Source organism: Heloderma suspectum, chromosome 1, assembly GCF_057233095.1.
Source record: "Heloderma suspectum isolate Gila_16-S chromosome 1, 16-S_ref, whole genome shotgun sequence".
Lineage (NCBI taxonomy): Eukaryota > Metazoa > Chordata > Lepidosauria > Squamata > Helodermatidae > Heloderma > Heloderma suspectum.
In genome coordinates this window covers 413,656,025-413,668,543 of record NC_139458.1, presented here as the reverse complement: position 1 = coordinate 413,668,543, position 12,519 = coordinate 413,656,025, and the positions used below count along the sequence as shown (strand labels likewise).

The window sequence follows — 12,519 nt, the reverse complement described above, 5'->3', positions numbered from 1 at the left end:
GAGCGCATACTCTCTGAAAATGTTCACAAAATCACAAACTTGTGTTTGCAGTTGAAAAGTGCCCATTTTAAGAAATGCAGTTTGAAGTGTGCATTTTAAAAAGAGTGCACTTTTTTTAAAAAATGCACATTTTAAAAAATTGCGTTTTACACTTTAGTCAATGGAGGAAACACAGAGTATTGAAAAAATGTCCACAGAAATATTCACTTTTCCTGTTTGAATGAACTGAAAAAAACAGGTTGCAAACAAGAATGGGAGCAAGTTGAACCAAGCTTTGAAGTGAAGTTCAAAGAATTTTAGCAAGCCCGAGCATCCCTGGTTCCCCTATCCCTACATATGACCACTTGGAATATAACTAAGAAGTAGGGCTTCACTTTGTAATCGGCTTTAAGGACTTATTAAACAGCAGATCTTGCCTCATGGGAAATGCATTCAAAAGATTTGTCAGCTCAGATTTTAGAAAACAGCCATCTTCTGCTGTCTTTGCCACATAAAATAGGAAGTATCTGTGTTACACTTGAATAATCCTTCAGACATAAATTTTGGGCTGACTTCTAGCTGGTCCCTTAGGATTTTTTATTTATTTTCAGGTCACGGGTGGATTTGCCTTGTTCTCCTTCACGGCTTGTGTGCTCTTCCCAGCCAGCGCAGATGCTGTCCATTGACACTGGCCAGGTAGACAGGCAGGCAAGTGGCAGGATGGATGTGTCTGCTTCTGTGGAGCATGAAGCCCTCAGCAACGCTTTCCGATCGGTGCCCCTGGCTGAGGAGGAGGACTTTGACAGCAAGGAATGGGTTATAATTGATAAAGAAACAGAGCTGAAGGACTTCCACCCTGGTGCTGAACCAAGCACATCTGGAACAACAGATGAAGAGCCTGAGGAACTGAGGCCCATCGAGGAAGGTGAGGAGAGAAGGAGACTGGGGGCAGAAGCAGCAGTCAGGCCGAAAATACATGATGGGAGAACCCGGGGTATGCAGCCTGTGGCTGAGGAGGACAGTTCCCACAGACACGAAGGGCTTTGTCAGACAGTATCTGACAGCAAACACGAACAGCAGCCTGGAAGCCCCACGCAGTCCCCCTTATATTCAGCACCAGCTATCCGACAGCGGAGACGAGAATCGGAACCTACTGGTCCTGAGAGACAGGTAAGACATGCAAAAGCAACACTGCTCATCCATTTTGCTGTAGTTCTCATCACTGTGGTGTGCATCTACCTTAGCAAAGTCATCTTTATCTAGGCAATCCCCTTGCCCCCTGCTCCGCCACACACAAATCTAGTATACAGAATGTGAATCTACTTCTAACCCTACTGCACTAGATTCCAGAGATATGTTATCAGTATTAGAAGGACGGCACCAGGGACAAGGACATTAAATTAACACCTCCGTCAAAAGTGGGTCCACATGAACCCTTTTTGGTGCAAATAAATCTTTGAGCACAGTTGTTGAGTGTCGGATGTTCATTCCTATAGGTTGAGTCAGACTGGGAGGAATTGCTTTAAAGCATTGCTCAGGGACACTTTAAAATGGATTCCTGCACTGAGCAAGGCTTGATGGCCTAAATGGCCCCTTCCAACTCTATGAGTCTATGAATTTAATGGGGCCACGGCACAGCTTCCTGAAAATAGAGCTGCTTTAGCTAAGTGGTATAGTTGATTGAAAAGCCATGTTTTCTCCCTCCACCAGTACGTGGTGGTAGCATGTGTGTACACAGGGGTGTACTTTAATACCACTTGTTGGGGAGGGAGGGGTAGTACTTGCAAACAAATGGCAAGTGGAGCTGGGTGATTATGGTCCCTGGAGCAGATCTTCACAGGCCTCTGGCTAGCAGTTTGTTGTGGGCAGGGAGGCTGCTGGCTCTGAGATTTGAGTCCGGAGGCACTGTTTCCCTACGAGCCTGTTACTCTCTAGACTGGACAGCTTGTTCAACCGTACAACACAGGCCCTCCCTAACTGTCCCTTTCTCGTCTTGACCAAGATCAGGGTCGAGAGATGGTGTCTCCTCCTGTGCAGGATCCCTGTCTGACTCCCAAGTGGGGCCATGACAGAGGTAACCTGTTTAAACTAGGGGGGAGAGACGGAGTAGGTTGGCATAATAACTTTAATTAGTCCACCCAGTTGGTAGAAATACCTGTCCAGTTTCCTTCCAATGCTGGAGTTTTGCCAAATATTACTGCCATTCAGAGTGTTTAGGCTATAAAGTGGTAGAAAGTGAAAGGAACTTCCTACAACAGAGAATATTCCTTTGGGTAGACTAAAGAAAATAAGTCATTACTAAAATACTGTATGTGAACCACTTTAGAGTGCTTGAAGTGCTATATAAATGTTAAGCATTATGGGATAAACATTATCTATTAGACACCAGAGAGAAGAGTTTTGTAAACGATTCCCAGTTACCTTCCTAATATAAGCTAAAGTGCCATACTACTGTCAAATATACTTGCCTATGTTTCTGTTCCTTTTGTTACCATTTATACTTTTTTGCTGTTTTCCCAGTACTTATTTATGAAATAGCTGTTCTATGAATCAAGCCACTGCTGCGCTTGATCAGTGTTCTCTGACTTTCATTACTTACTTAGATTCACAGCTGTGTTTAAAGAATCAGAGAGCTCTGGAAAAAAATTAATCAGATTTCCTTAATGTGCTGTGAACTGACAAAAACAACTCTCAGTACATAGACGGAGGGCGGGGGAGACACATGTGTGGGGATTGGAGAAAGAAGAGAAGGCTGTTTGTATGTCGACAGCGACCCAGAGGGAAAGAGTGCTATTCCTGGATCTTCATTGTGGTGGAGGGCAAAGGAAGCTGAACAGAGAGAGGCAGGGCTAAAACTAAGAGGAAATTGAGCTAGGGTCAGGCAAGATTTTGGCTCGCCTGAGTGCGCATGCACACGCATGCAGTTTGGAACTTGAATCCTGCTCACTGTAAATTTGGTGAAAGGAAGTTCTATCAGCTTCAGCTTCTGATTTTGACAGATGTTTCTTGTAGTGTAGTGCTAATAGCATGAAGTAGAGTGGTTGCAGAGGAACCTTGAGAGTTCATAAAACCTTTTAACTTTTTAAGATAAGCGAACGCTCATCCTCTGTGAGGAAATGGTATCACCAGGTATGTCATTAGACATTTCTACATGTTGTATTATTAAAAGATAAAATAGATGGTGTATTTTTAATTATTGCAAACCATCCAGGTATCCGTTTTGATGAAGGGTGGTATAGAACTATTTTTAATAAATACATAATGTCTGTTGACCAGATTTCCCCTCTCTGTAGCTTAATTTTGAAAAATATATGTCCTGAAATACTGATTTTGCAACTGCGAAACATTTCCTGTTTTCCCCTTTCATCTTCCCTAGTATTTTTATCCATCAATTTAGCAAGCACCTCCATATTACTTTAAAAAGTGGTAGAACTGTATAGGAGAGCAGGCAATAAGAAAGGGATATTCAGCTATGCCAAGGCTCAGAAGACCATTTCAAAGACATTGTCTGTACATTTTTAATATGCAGGTTTGGCTGTTGGGCGGTATAGACATGAAATAAATAAATAAATATGCTGGGGACTGTATGCTGTCCCAGATTACATGACATTACCCTGTATGTCATGGAAGATGAAAATCCCTGCTTATGGGACATGAAATAACTCTTGCCTAGATTTGGGCTTTGGTCCAGCTACTAGTGCCAAGTGAGTCCAGGGGCAATGGACAGTGGAACAGCCTCAAGGGGAGGTGGGCTGCAAAGTGATCAGGGAGACTCCACATGTGGTATGCTGTGGTGGTTAGCGGCACCCCTGTCTTCACAAAGTATCCACATAACCCCATGATGGCACTCTGATATGACAAGTTCAGGTTTCCCATAAATGAACGTACTGCCCCTCTCAGCTGCCGTGTGAGCATATTCCAGAAGAGATGAAGGCAAATTCCTGGAACCCAATTAGCTATCTATGTAGTTGGTGGCTAGCTGCTCTTGCTCTGAACTTAGCCTGTGAAATCCAGAGGGGTATTCAGATATTGGGCGAGCTTGGGTCTCTGTATCATTGTTCAAGCTTTTGCAGCTGATCAGAGAGAGGGACACTTCATCCATGCTTTCATCCAGAGGAGCATTGCGAATCCATTGTCTTATGAAGATGGACAGTTTCCAGTCGTCTAAGTGACCTCCAAGTTCTCTGTAGTGCTTTGGTTATACAGTAAATTGCCTGAATAGTTGTTGGAAGAATGGTGTAAGTTTATATGTGCAGTTTGCTCTACATCTGTATAGACACCTTCATTAACCTTACTGTTAAAATTTCTGAATTAATCATGTTTACAACATAAGCAAGCAGCAAACACAAGCTTGCTATTAATAATACTTGGAAGTCTTTTTATTACTTGTAACCTGATCCTAAGCATGCTTTCTCAGAAGTAAGTCCCACTGGTTGTGTTGTCAGATACCAATAAGCCAGGACTCCTGTCTTATCCTGGTTTATTATAAACAGGCAGCAAGCTTGTGCATGCAGCCTGTTCATTCCTGCTTCACTGCTTCCTTTGTGCAAGGAAGTAAAACTAACCAGAAATTGATAGCCTATCAGGATGTCAGAACCTGGGATCCTGGTTTGTTGCTCCCAAACAAACCAGGATTTGTAAGCGAACTAAAACCCTGGATTATAATCCTGGCATGTTTGGGAACAACCAGCTAGGATCCTGGGTTTGGACATTGCAATAAGCTATCCCTTCCTGGTTTGTTTTACCTGATCATGCAAAGGGGGAGCAAAGCAAGAGCAAACTGGCTGCCTGCCACCAACATGCTGTTCATTCACAATGAACCAGGATAAGCATGGCCACTGTGTTCAGGATGCAGCCTTACTTATAATCCTTGATTAATAGCAAAATTCAGGTGTAGTTAATAATCAGGTCAAATGTACGAAAGTCAGAATCTCATTATGGATCTTTAGTGCATGAACACTGTACAGTACACTATTTCCCCTCTAGAACTAGTTGCCTGATGAGTTTTATGCTGTAGTGGGCCATCAGTTTCAAACTGTAAAAAAAATCAGAAGGCACCCTGCAGCTTATTATAAGATAGTTGCCTGTAACGTTTAAGCAAACATTATACTTCAGGATATATACCACAGCTATATTTTTGTCTGCTATTTGCTCAACTTGGAGGGCTTCAATCTTCTTCTTTTGTAATGAAATGTAAAATACAGTCTGACCTCACCATAGTTAGCCTGTGGAACTCTTTTCTGTGGCTATCCATTCTGTCTGGCAGTCATAACATAAAGATTAGCGACACCCAGTGGTCTGAAAGCGGCCAATGCAATTGTTTGCTAGAAGGCAGGACAATGAAAGAATTGGCTGGCTGGTTAGTTCAATGCAATATGTGAAATTCAGCTCTGCCCCCGTCCTCATTGCCTACTTAGGGTTGCCAGCTTAGCCACAATGCCACAGGGTCAAGAGAAGCTACAACTGGCAGAATGTCCTTTCTATGCAACTCATTTATTTAAGTCCAGCAGCCCGGTCAGTGTCTCACCTGCAGAGTAGCAGTGCTGTCTGTCCCCAGTCACCAACATTTCCAAATCCCCCTTGCCAGCCCACTTCATTCCTACCAGTGGTGCACACCTCTTCTTGGTCCTTATGTTCTATGTACACTTTTGGCCCAGATGTCCTCCTTTCTCCTTGGCTCCATTTTTCTTCTTCTCCACTTACTGTTTCTTCGGGTATCTGCTTTTGCATCCACTGCCTATTTTGTCCACTTCCTTTAGCCACTCTGGTACTCCTGTTGCTATCGCCTACATAGCATACAGCTTCTCCTGATGGTAAGCCCTGTGGTTTTTCTCAGTAACCCACTCTTGCCTTATTTCCTCTGCCCTCTTCTTCAAACTTCCTTTTCCTTTTACCTATCCTTGCCTCAGGTTCCGGTTTCACACTCTGTTGTCTCTTCCACACTTTCCTATGTGCAAGGTATTCTCAAAGTTAGTGATGGATGACCCCTCCCCACAAGCTTGGAATTGAGCTTGGGGGGTGGATACAAGCTACTCCCTGCGACTCAGAAAATAGCTTGTTCTTCTGCACCCTATTTAGAGTCTATTTAAGATTGTGCTGTGCCTCGGATGTTATCAGGAGTGCAATGGGGTCCGATACCTCCCTCATCCACTCACCCCTGAAAGTTCAACATCCCTCACTCTCACCTGCCTTTTCACCCGCACATTTTATTTATTTATTTGTTTGTTTGTTTATTTATTTCATTTCTATACCGCCCAATAGCCGAAGCTCTCTGGGCAGTTCACAAAAATTAAAACCAAACAACACACAATAAAACAATTTAAAATATATAGAACATTAAAACCACAATATAACAATACAACCACAATAAAACCTAGCAGCAGTACAGGAGTTTAAAATACAGATTTAAAACAGCAAAGATAAAAATTTAGAAAGCTAAAATGCTAAAATGCCTGGGAAAATAAAAAGGTCTTCACCTGGCGCCGAAAGGAGTACAATGTAGGCGCCAGGCAAACCTCACTAGGGAGCTCATTCCAGAGCCGGGGTGCCACAACAGAAAAAGCCCTCCTCCTAGTAGCTACCCGCCTCACTTCCTTTGGCAGGGGCTCACGGACAAGGGCCGCTGAGGATGATCTTAAGGTCCGGGCAGGCACATATGGGAGGAGGCGATCCTTCAGGTAACCTGGCCCCAAGCCGTTAAGGGCTTTAAATGTTAACACCAGCACTTTGATTCGGGCTCGGAAATGGACTGGCAGCCAGTGCAGCTGGAAAAGTACTGGCGTAATATGAGCTCGCAGGCCAGTCCCTGTTAACAATCTTGCTGCCCTATTTTGGACCAGCTGAAGTTTCCGGACCGTTTTCAAAGGCAGCCCCACGTATAACGCATTGCAGTAATCCAGACGAGAAGTTATCAGAGCATGGATAACTGTAGCAAGGCTATCTCTGTCCAGATAAGGGCGTAGTTGGTATACCAGCCTAAGCTGATAAAAAGTGCTCCGTGCCACTGAGTTCACCTGTGCCTCAAGTGACAGTTCTGGATCCAAGAGCACCCCCAAACTACGAACCTGATCCTTTAGGGGGAGTGCAACCCCCTCCAGAACAGGTTGAATATCACCTAGTTGGGCAGACGAACCACCCACTAACAGTACCTCCGTCTTGTCTGGATTGAGTTTCAGTTTATTAGCCCTCATCCAGTCCATTACCGTGCCCAGGCACTGGTTCAGAACAGCCACTGCCTCACCTGGTTTTGATGAGAAAGAGAGGTAGAGCTGGGTGTCATCCGCATATTGATGGCACCTCAGCCCACACCTCCGGATAACCTCCCCCAGCGGTTTCATGTAGATGTTAAACAGCATGGGGGATAAAATAGAGCCCTGTGGAACCCCATGGCACAATTGCCATGGCACAGAGCAATAATCCCCCAGCACCACCTTCTGGAATCGGCCATCCAAGTAGGAGCGGAACCACTGTAGTGCAGTGCCTCCAACTCCCAACCCAGACAACCTATGCAGAAGGATACCATGGTCGATGGTATCGAAAGCCGCTGAGAGGTCCAGGAGAATCAACAGGGTCGCACTCCCCCTGTCCCTCTCCCAGCAGAGGTCATCCCACAGGGCGACCAAGGCAGTTTCCGTTCCAAAACCAGGCCTGAAGCCCGATTGAAATGGATCTAGATAATCCGTTTCATTCAACAGTGCCTGGAGCTGTCCTACAACCACCCGCTCAAGCACCTTGCCCAGGAAGGGGATGTTGGCCACTGGCCTATAATTGTTAACATCCTCTTGTAGGACATATTTACCTTTATTGCTGCTCTTGCAGCAGCAAAGGAATGGAGGGCTCTCTGTCTCCCCTTTCCTCTCTCTCATGCTTGGCGTGCTGCTATAGTAGCATGCCAAGCACAAGTAGTGCTGGGAATTATATGTTTCCAGGCACTACTGTCACAGTTTAGTAGTGCCAGAAAAACTACAATTTGTAGCACGTTTTGCACCTGGCATGCAGCCACAGCAGTGTGCCAGGCATCACGCCAAGAAAAGTAAGTACTGGGGAAAGAAGTACTTGGAGGCAGATGGTGGGTGGATGCTTAGGAGACAGGGATGGTGGGAGCTAGGGCTAAATTCCCTTCCAGATTGGAATAAAATCTGAGCTGGAGGAGAACTTTTGGGGATCATAGCACTTGTCTCATATCAAGACAGGCATTATGGGCCTGCCAGATTCAGTTTCTGAGCTGTGCTTGGATAATGTTTGGCAGCATCACTACTCAAAATAGCCTTGCCAGGTAGATCGCTATTTTTTGAGGTTTATGGATGAAAGACTGAGGCTGAGTGATCGATGGATTGATTGATTGTCCTGGTTGTGTCCAGATGACAGTTTCCTGAATGGTTGGTTTGTCATTGTAATGTTAAACTGGAAGGGGGTGTGGTGGGGAAAAGTACCTCAAGGAAGACATGCCACCTAGCCTGCTAGAGATGAGCCTCTTTGTTCTACTCTGGAAAAAGATCTTGATTTTTTCATCTGGATGCCTGTTGGATCTTCTGTGCCCTTGTCCTTCTATAATCTGTTTTTGATTCCAGAGTCCTGAGATTTGCCCAAGAACTTGCCAGAATCCAGTAAATGAAGCATATATAGAGATGCCAGAGAAATCTGAAATGGATTCAGATGACTTTGGATTTCTGTGAATTAGACCGCAGAGGACCTCCGAGTCATGGGTATTCCGTGGACTTGCAGATCATTTTTTTTTTACTTTCCAGAATTGTACACAAATGTAGTTATACAAAAATACAAAGGTTATTGGAAAATACACTTATACGTCATTAAAGAAGCCCCACAATATTTTATACATCTCTTATCTCTCTTCAGCCTGTGCTGCATAGCACTCTTTTTGTTTGCGCTCTGCTCATCATTGATTGTACGCTGAGCTGAGAAAAATATGCAAAATGTTACATGCCAGCAAAAATTATGTAAATTGCAGTGGGCTTTTTTGCATACTTTTCCAAAGGAAGAAGAAGAATCCAATTCTGTCAATGAGCAAACCATGGAATGAATGACTCATGATAATCCACAAAACAGAGACAAAATGGATTAAACGAAATCCACAGATCCCAAGGCATACAGCACTCATGCCCCACCAGGTCATAAGAGGACTGCCTTTCTATCTCTTCTTCCCTGGCTCTAACCTGTACCTGGCATTGTTTCAGCCATCTAAGCTGAGAAGTCATTGTCTTTGGGGACTTGTGTGGCCAATATGTCTTTTTGTCCACCTTGCCTGGACTACTCTCTCCTCTCAAAGTCCCACAAATTTGAGATTTTGAAATAAAAACAACCATACTAGAAAACAATGAAAATGAAGAATGATCTTGAACCTGTAGTATTGCATTTTATTCAAGATTCTGTTCTAAGGGACATAGTCAGATGCTCCTGGCTTGTGTGAGAATATTAATATTAGTCGGTATGGCATACAACAGGGCTCATACTTTGCCTTAATTTAATGAGGCATTGTTTAATTCTCCTGCAAGAGGGTCTTGTACTCTTACTGTTCAAGGTCCATTTATACATTTCTGACTTGATACATTACTTTTTAAAGGCTGTGCACGTAGCTTGGGACTACAGTGCTCTTGAAAAAGAAAACCATCTGGTAGATGTCATTCAGTAAAATGTTTTGACTATTTAGTGACATGATGAGAGGGAAAGAGCTTTGAAACAGATAGAACTGATGGACCCTTCAGTGACCTTTGATCATTGTCTCCTTCATAATGACTTTAATGTGTCATATCTATGTCCATAGACAAACTGGGGAAGATCCAGGGGAAAGTAGTAAACATTGTATAAGGTTTCTGATGGCAAATGCTGGAGAAATTAGGTACACGACTTATGGAAAAGAAAAGTCAGGGATGGGATGTAGTCCAATAAAAGGATGTTGTAAAGAGGAGCAACCATCCTTTCTTGTTTACTGAGGGCAACTTTGCTTGGGCTAATGGGTGGTATAAAATGTAATAATAAAAAGGGGTGATGGATTTAAGTTGCAGAAAGCATGGTTATTAGGCTAATCGCAAAACCTTCCTGTAGGAATAGTGGAGCACTAGCACAAGTTCCCTAGGGAGGTCATGAGATCTTTGGGAAGATTTTCAAGGGAAAACTGGATAAGCCTTTCTGCCAGAAAGCATTTGAACCTAGGGAATCTTGCTTCCAGATGAGCCTTGTGAATTCTGTCCAGCCGTGTGACTCTGTGAGTGGCCGGAAGAAGAAGAGCTCTTGATTGATTGGCTGGAGTAAACTAGAGGCTAAGGGTGCAATCCTATGCATGCTGGGGATGCTGGGCATTGTAGGACTTCTTCTGTCTTAACATGCACAGGATGCTGGCTGGGGAATGTTGGGAGTTGTAGGACTTTTTTCTGTCTTAACATGCATAGGATTGCACCCTAATAGTCTGACTGAAGAAAACCCAACCATTTGATGACTAGCCTCCATGACTTGCAGCTTTCTTTCCTCTCCATTGACTCAGTTGAGGACTAGAGTGCTTATTATTACTATGACGTTAATATGGCAATTCCACAGTCACTGACTTCAAACATGACAGTACTATAACATTTCTATTTTTCCTGAATGTTCAGTTTGTCTTCAAATTGATCTATTCAGAGGATTCATGGGTGGGAGGAAAGGCTATAGGAGGCCTGGTGTAATTTCAGCAGTAGAGGGCTACAAAAGAAATATGTCTGGGATTTCTAAAATGGCATGACTTGGTATGTATATGCATTTTGGGGGAAAGGAGAGGGCAGAAGAAGACTCAGGTAGCCAAATAAGTGAGGCAAGTGGTGCTGGGCAGGTCCCTGTAGGGTTACAACCACCTCCCTCCACATTCTCTGAAACCCTATTTTTGCCCTTGAAAGACATCAGTAAAACATGCAGCAGGATTAATGTGTATGCATGATAGATAGACACCCCCTTCAGCCCATGCTGTGCACGCTGCTGTGTCCTTCTAAAGCTCACAGTATGTATGTAAGGAAGCCATGTGAAGCTGCAAATCGAGGCGTTATGGGTGGCTTCCCTTAGGAAAACGCTTGGAGCAGCATATTGAATAGGTTGAAAGGTAGCACTTCCCTGTAGCAAGATGACAGCGTTCCTTTTTAAAGAGTCCTTAATTTAACAAACAGCTTTTGTTCTAACGAACAGAATAAAATAAAACGTATACCTGTATCCAAACAGCCAGTTAACCTAACTTGGACGTGGGTGGGAAAGAGGAAGTGACAAGTGAGGAAGCAGCCAAAAGTGGGTAAGAAGACTTATGCCAAAGAACCTTGGTCCCTTGCCCGTGTTTGATTTCTAATGTTCCTGGAGAAAGTATGGGGTCTGCTCCCCTTGTGTGAAGGTTTAATGGTGGGGCCTAGCTGCACCTCTTTCCCCTAAAAGGCCTCTCCAAGTAACAGTGTGGTGTTAGCCTAGTAAGGGGTGAACCCAGAGGCTCTGTATTAAATCCCTGTAAAGCAAAAGTGTTTCCTGCCCGCCAGTGAAGATTTCTGCAGCACAAACCAGGGGCGAGTCAAGTCTTTGCCTGACACCTTTTCCTCCACTCTTCTTGGTCTTTTGCAGTTGGAGGAGGACAGGCATTCTCAGCACTCCCTCCCGAGGTACAGCCCCCTCAGAAGACTGGCGTCCTCCGTTTTCTCTTCCTCAACCCTGGAGACAGAACAGTACCCTCACCTGGGCGGCACTTTCATACAGCGCAGCCGTTCGGCGGAGAGCAGCCCCGTGCGCATGCCCCACCGCAGGCACATGCCCCTCACAGCAGGAAACCACAGACTCATGCCTTCTGTCCTCCGCATTTCCAGATCCCAGCTCCAGCAGGTGTGGGCCCGCTTCACACACAAAACATAGCCTGTGCCGGGGGAAGCAGCAGCCTTTGTAATGCAATAATAGAGCCCACCGGCCCCGTGTGTCACCATTTAATGCAATACTGAATCCCAGACAACTTTGGTCTAAAAGGTACGGTCAGCTTCTAAGTCCCCTGCAAGAGAAAAATACAGAGACTCAGCACACCTGCCTCTCTCTCTCCCTCTCCCTCTCTCTCTCCCAAGCTGCTGGGCCAGAGGCTGCATCGTGATTCAAGATAAGAATGCAAATAGTATGGACCTGTAGCACATGAAAGGGTTTCCGTCAGCGCTCTGAGGTGGCAGCCTGCAGCAGTGGGGCAGGGCGGCGACTGTAGGGGCTGCCTCAGTGAACAGACGGGAGAGATTAAGATTTGAGGCGAGAGGCAGTGCAGGTACCAGAGAGAGCTGTCTTCCCAGTACGTTGAAATCTGCAGATTTTCCTGTTTGTTGATCTGTGGTGATGTTAGGCCACATATGGAGGCCTTCCCCGCAAGTTTCACTCAGCCCTTGATTCAGGTGAACATGCACGAGATGCTTGAATCAAGAGCTCAGGAGCTGAGGGGGCTTCACAGCTGCATCTTCCGCAAATCACCCTGACTGCCAAACTCATAATCTTGTCGCAGTTTGTGCATCATGTACAGACTGCGTGGCTTGCGCCCCTGTGACTTCGTTTTTA

General features: G+C 44.8%; 1 protein-coding gene across 1 annotated transcript in view; it reads left to right on the top strand.

Moving 5' to 3' along the window:
- TTBK1 (tau tubulin kinase 1) overlaps window positions 1-12,519 on the top strand; it is a 117,033-nt gene that overhangs the window by 79,860 nt on the left and 24,654 nt on the right. Inside the window, exon 12 of the mRNA XM_084829025.1 lies at window positions 591-1,149. Within this exon, the coding sequence (XP_084685151.1) occupies window positions 591-1,149 (559 nt within the window). The remainder of the gene's footprint in view (window positions 1-590; window positions 1,150-12,519) is intronic.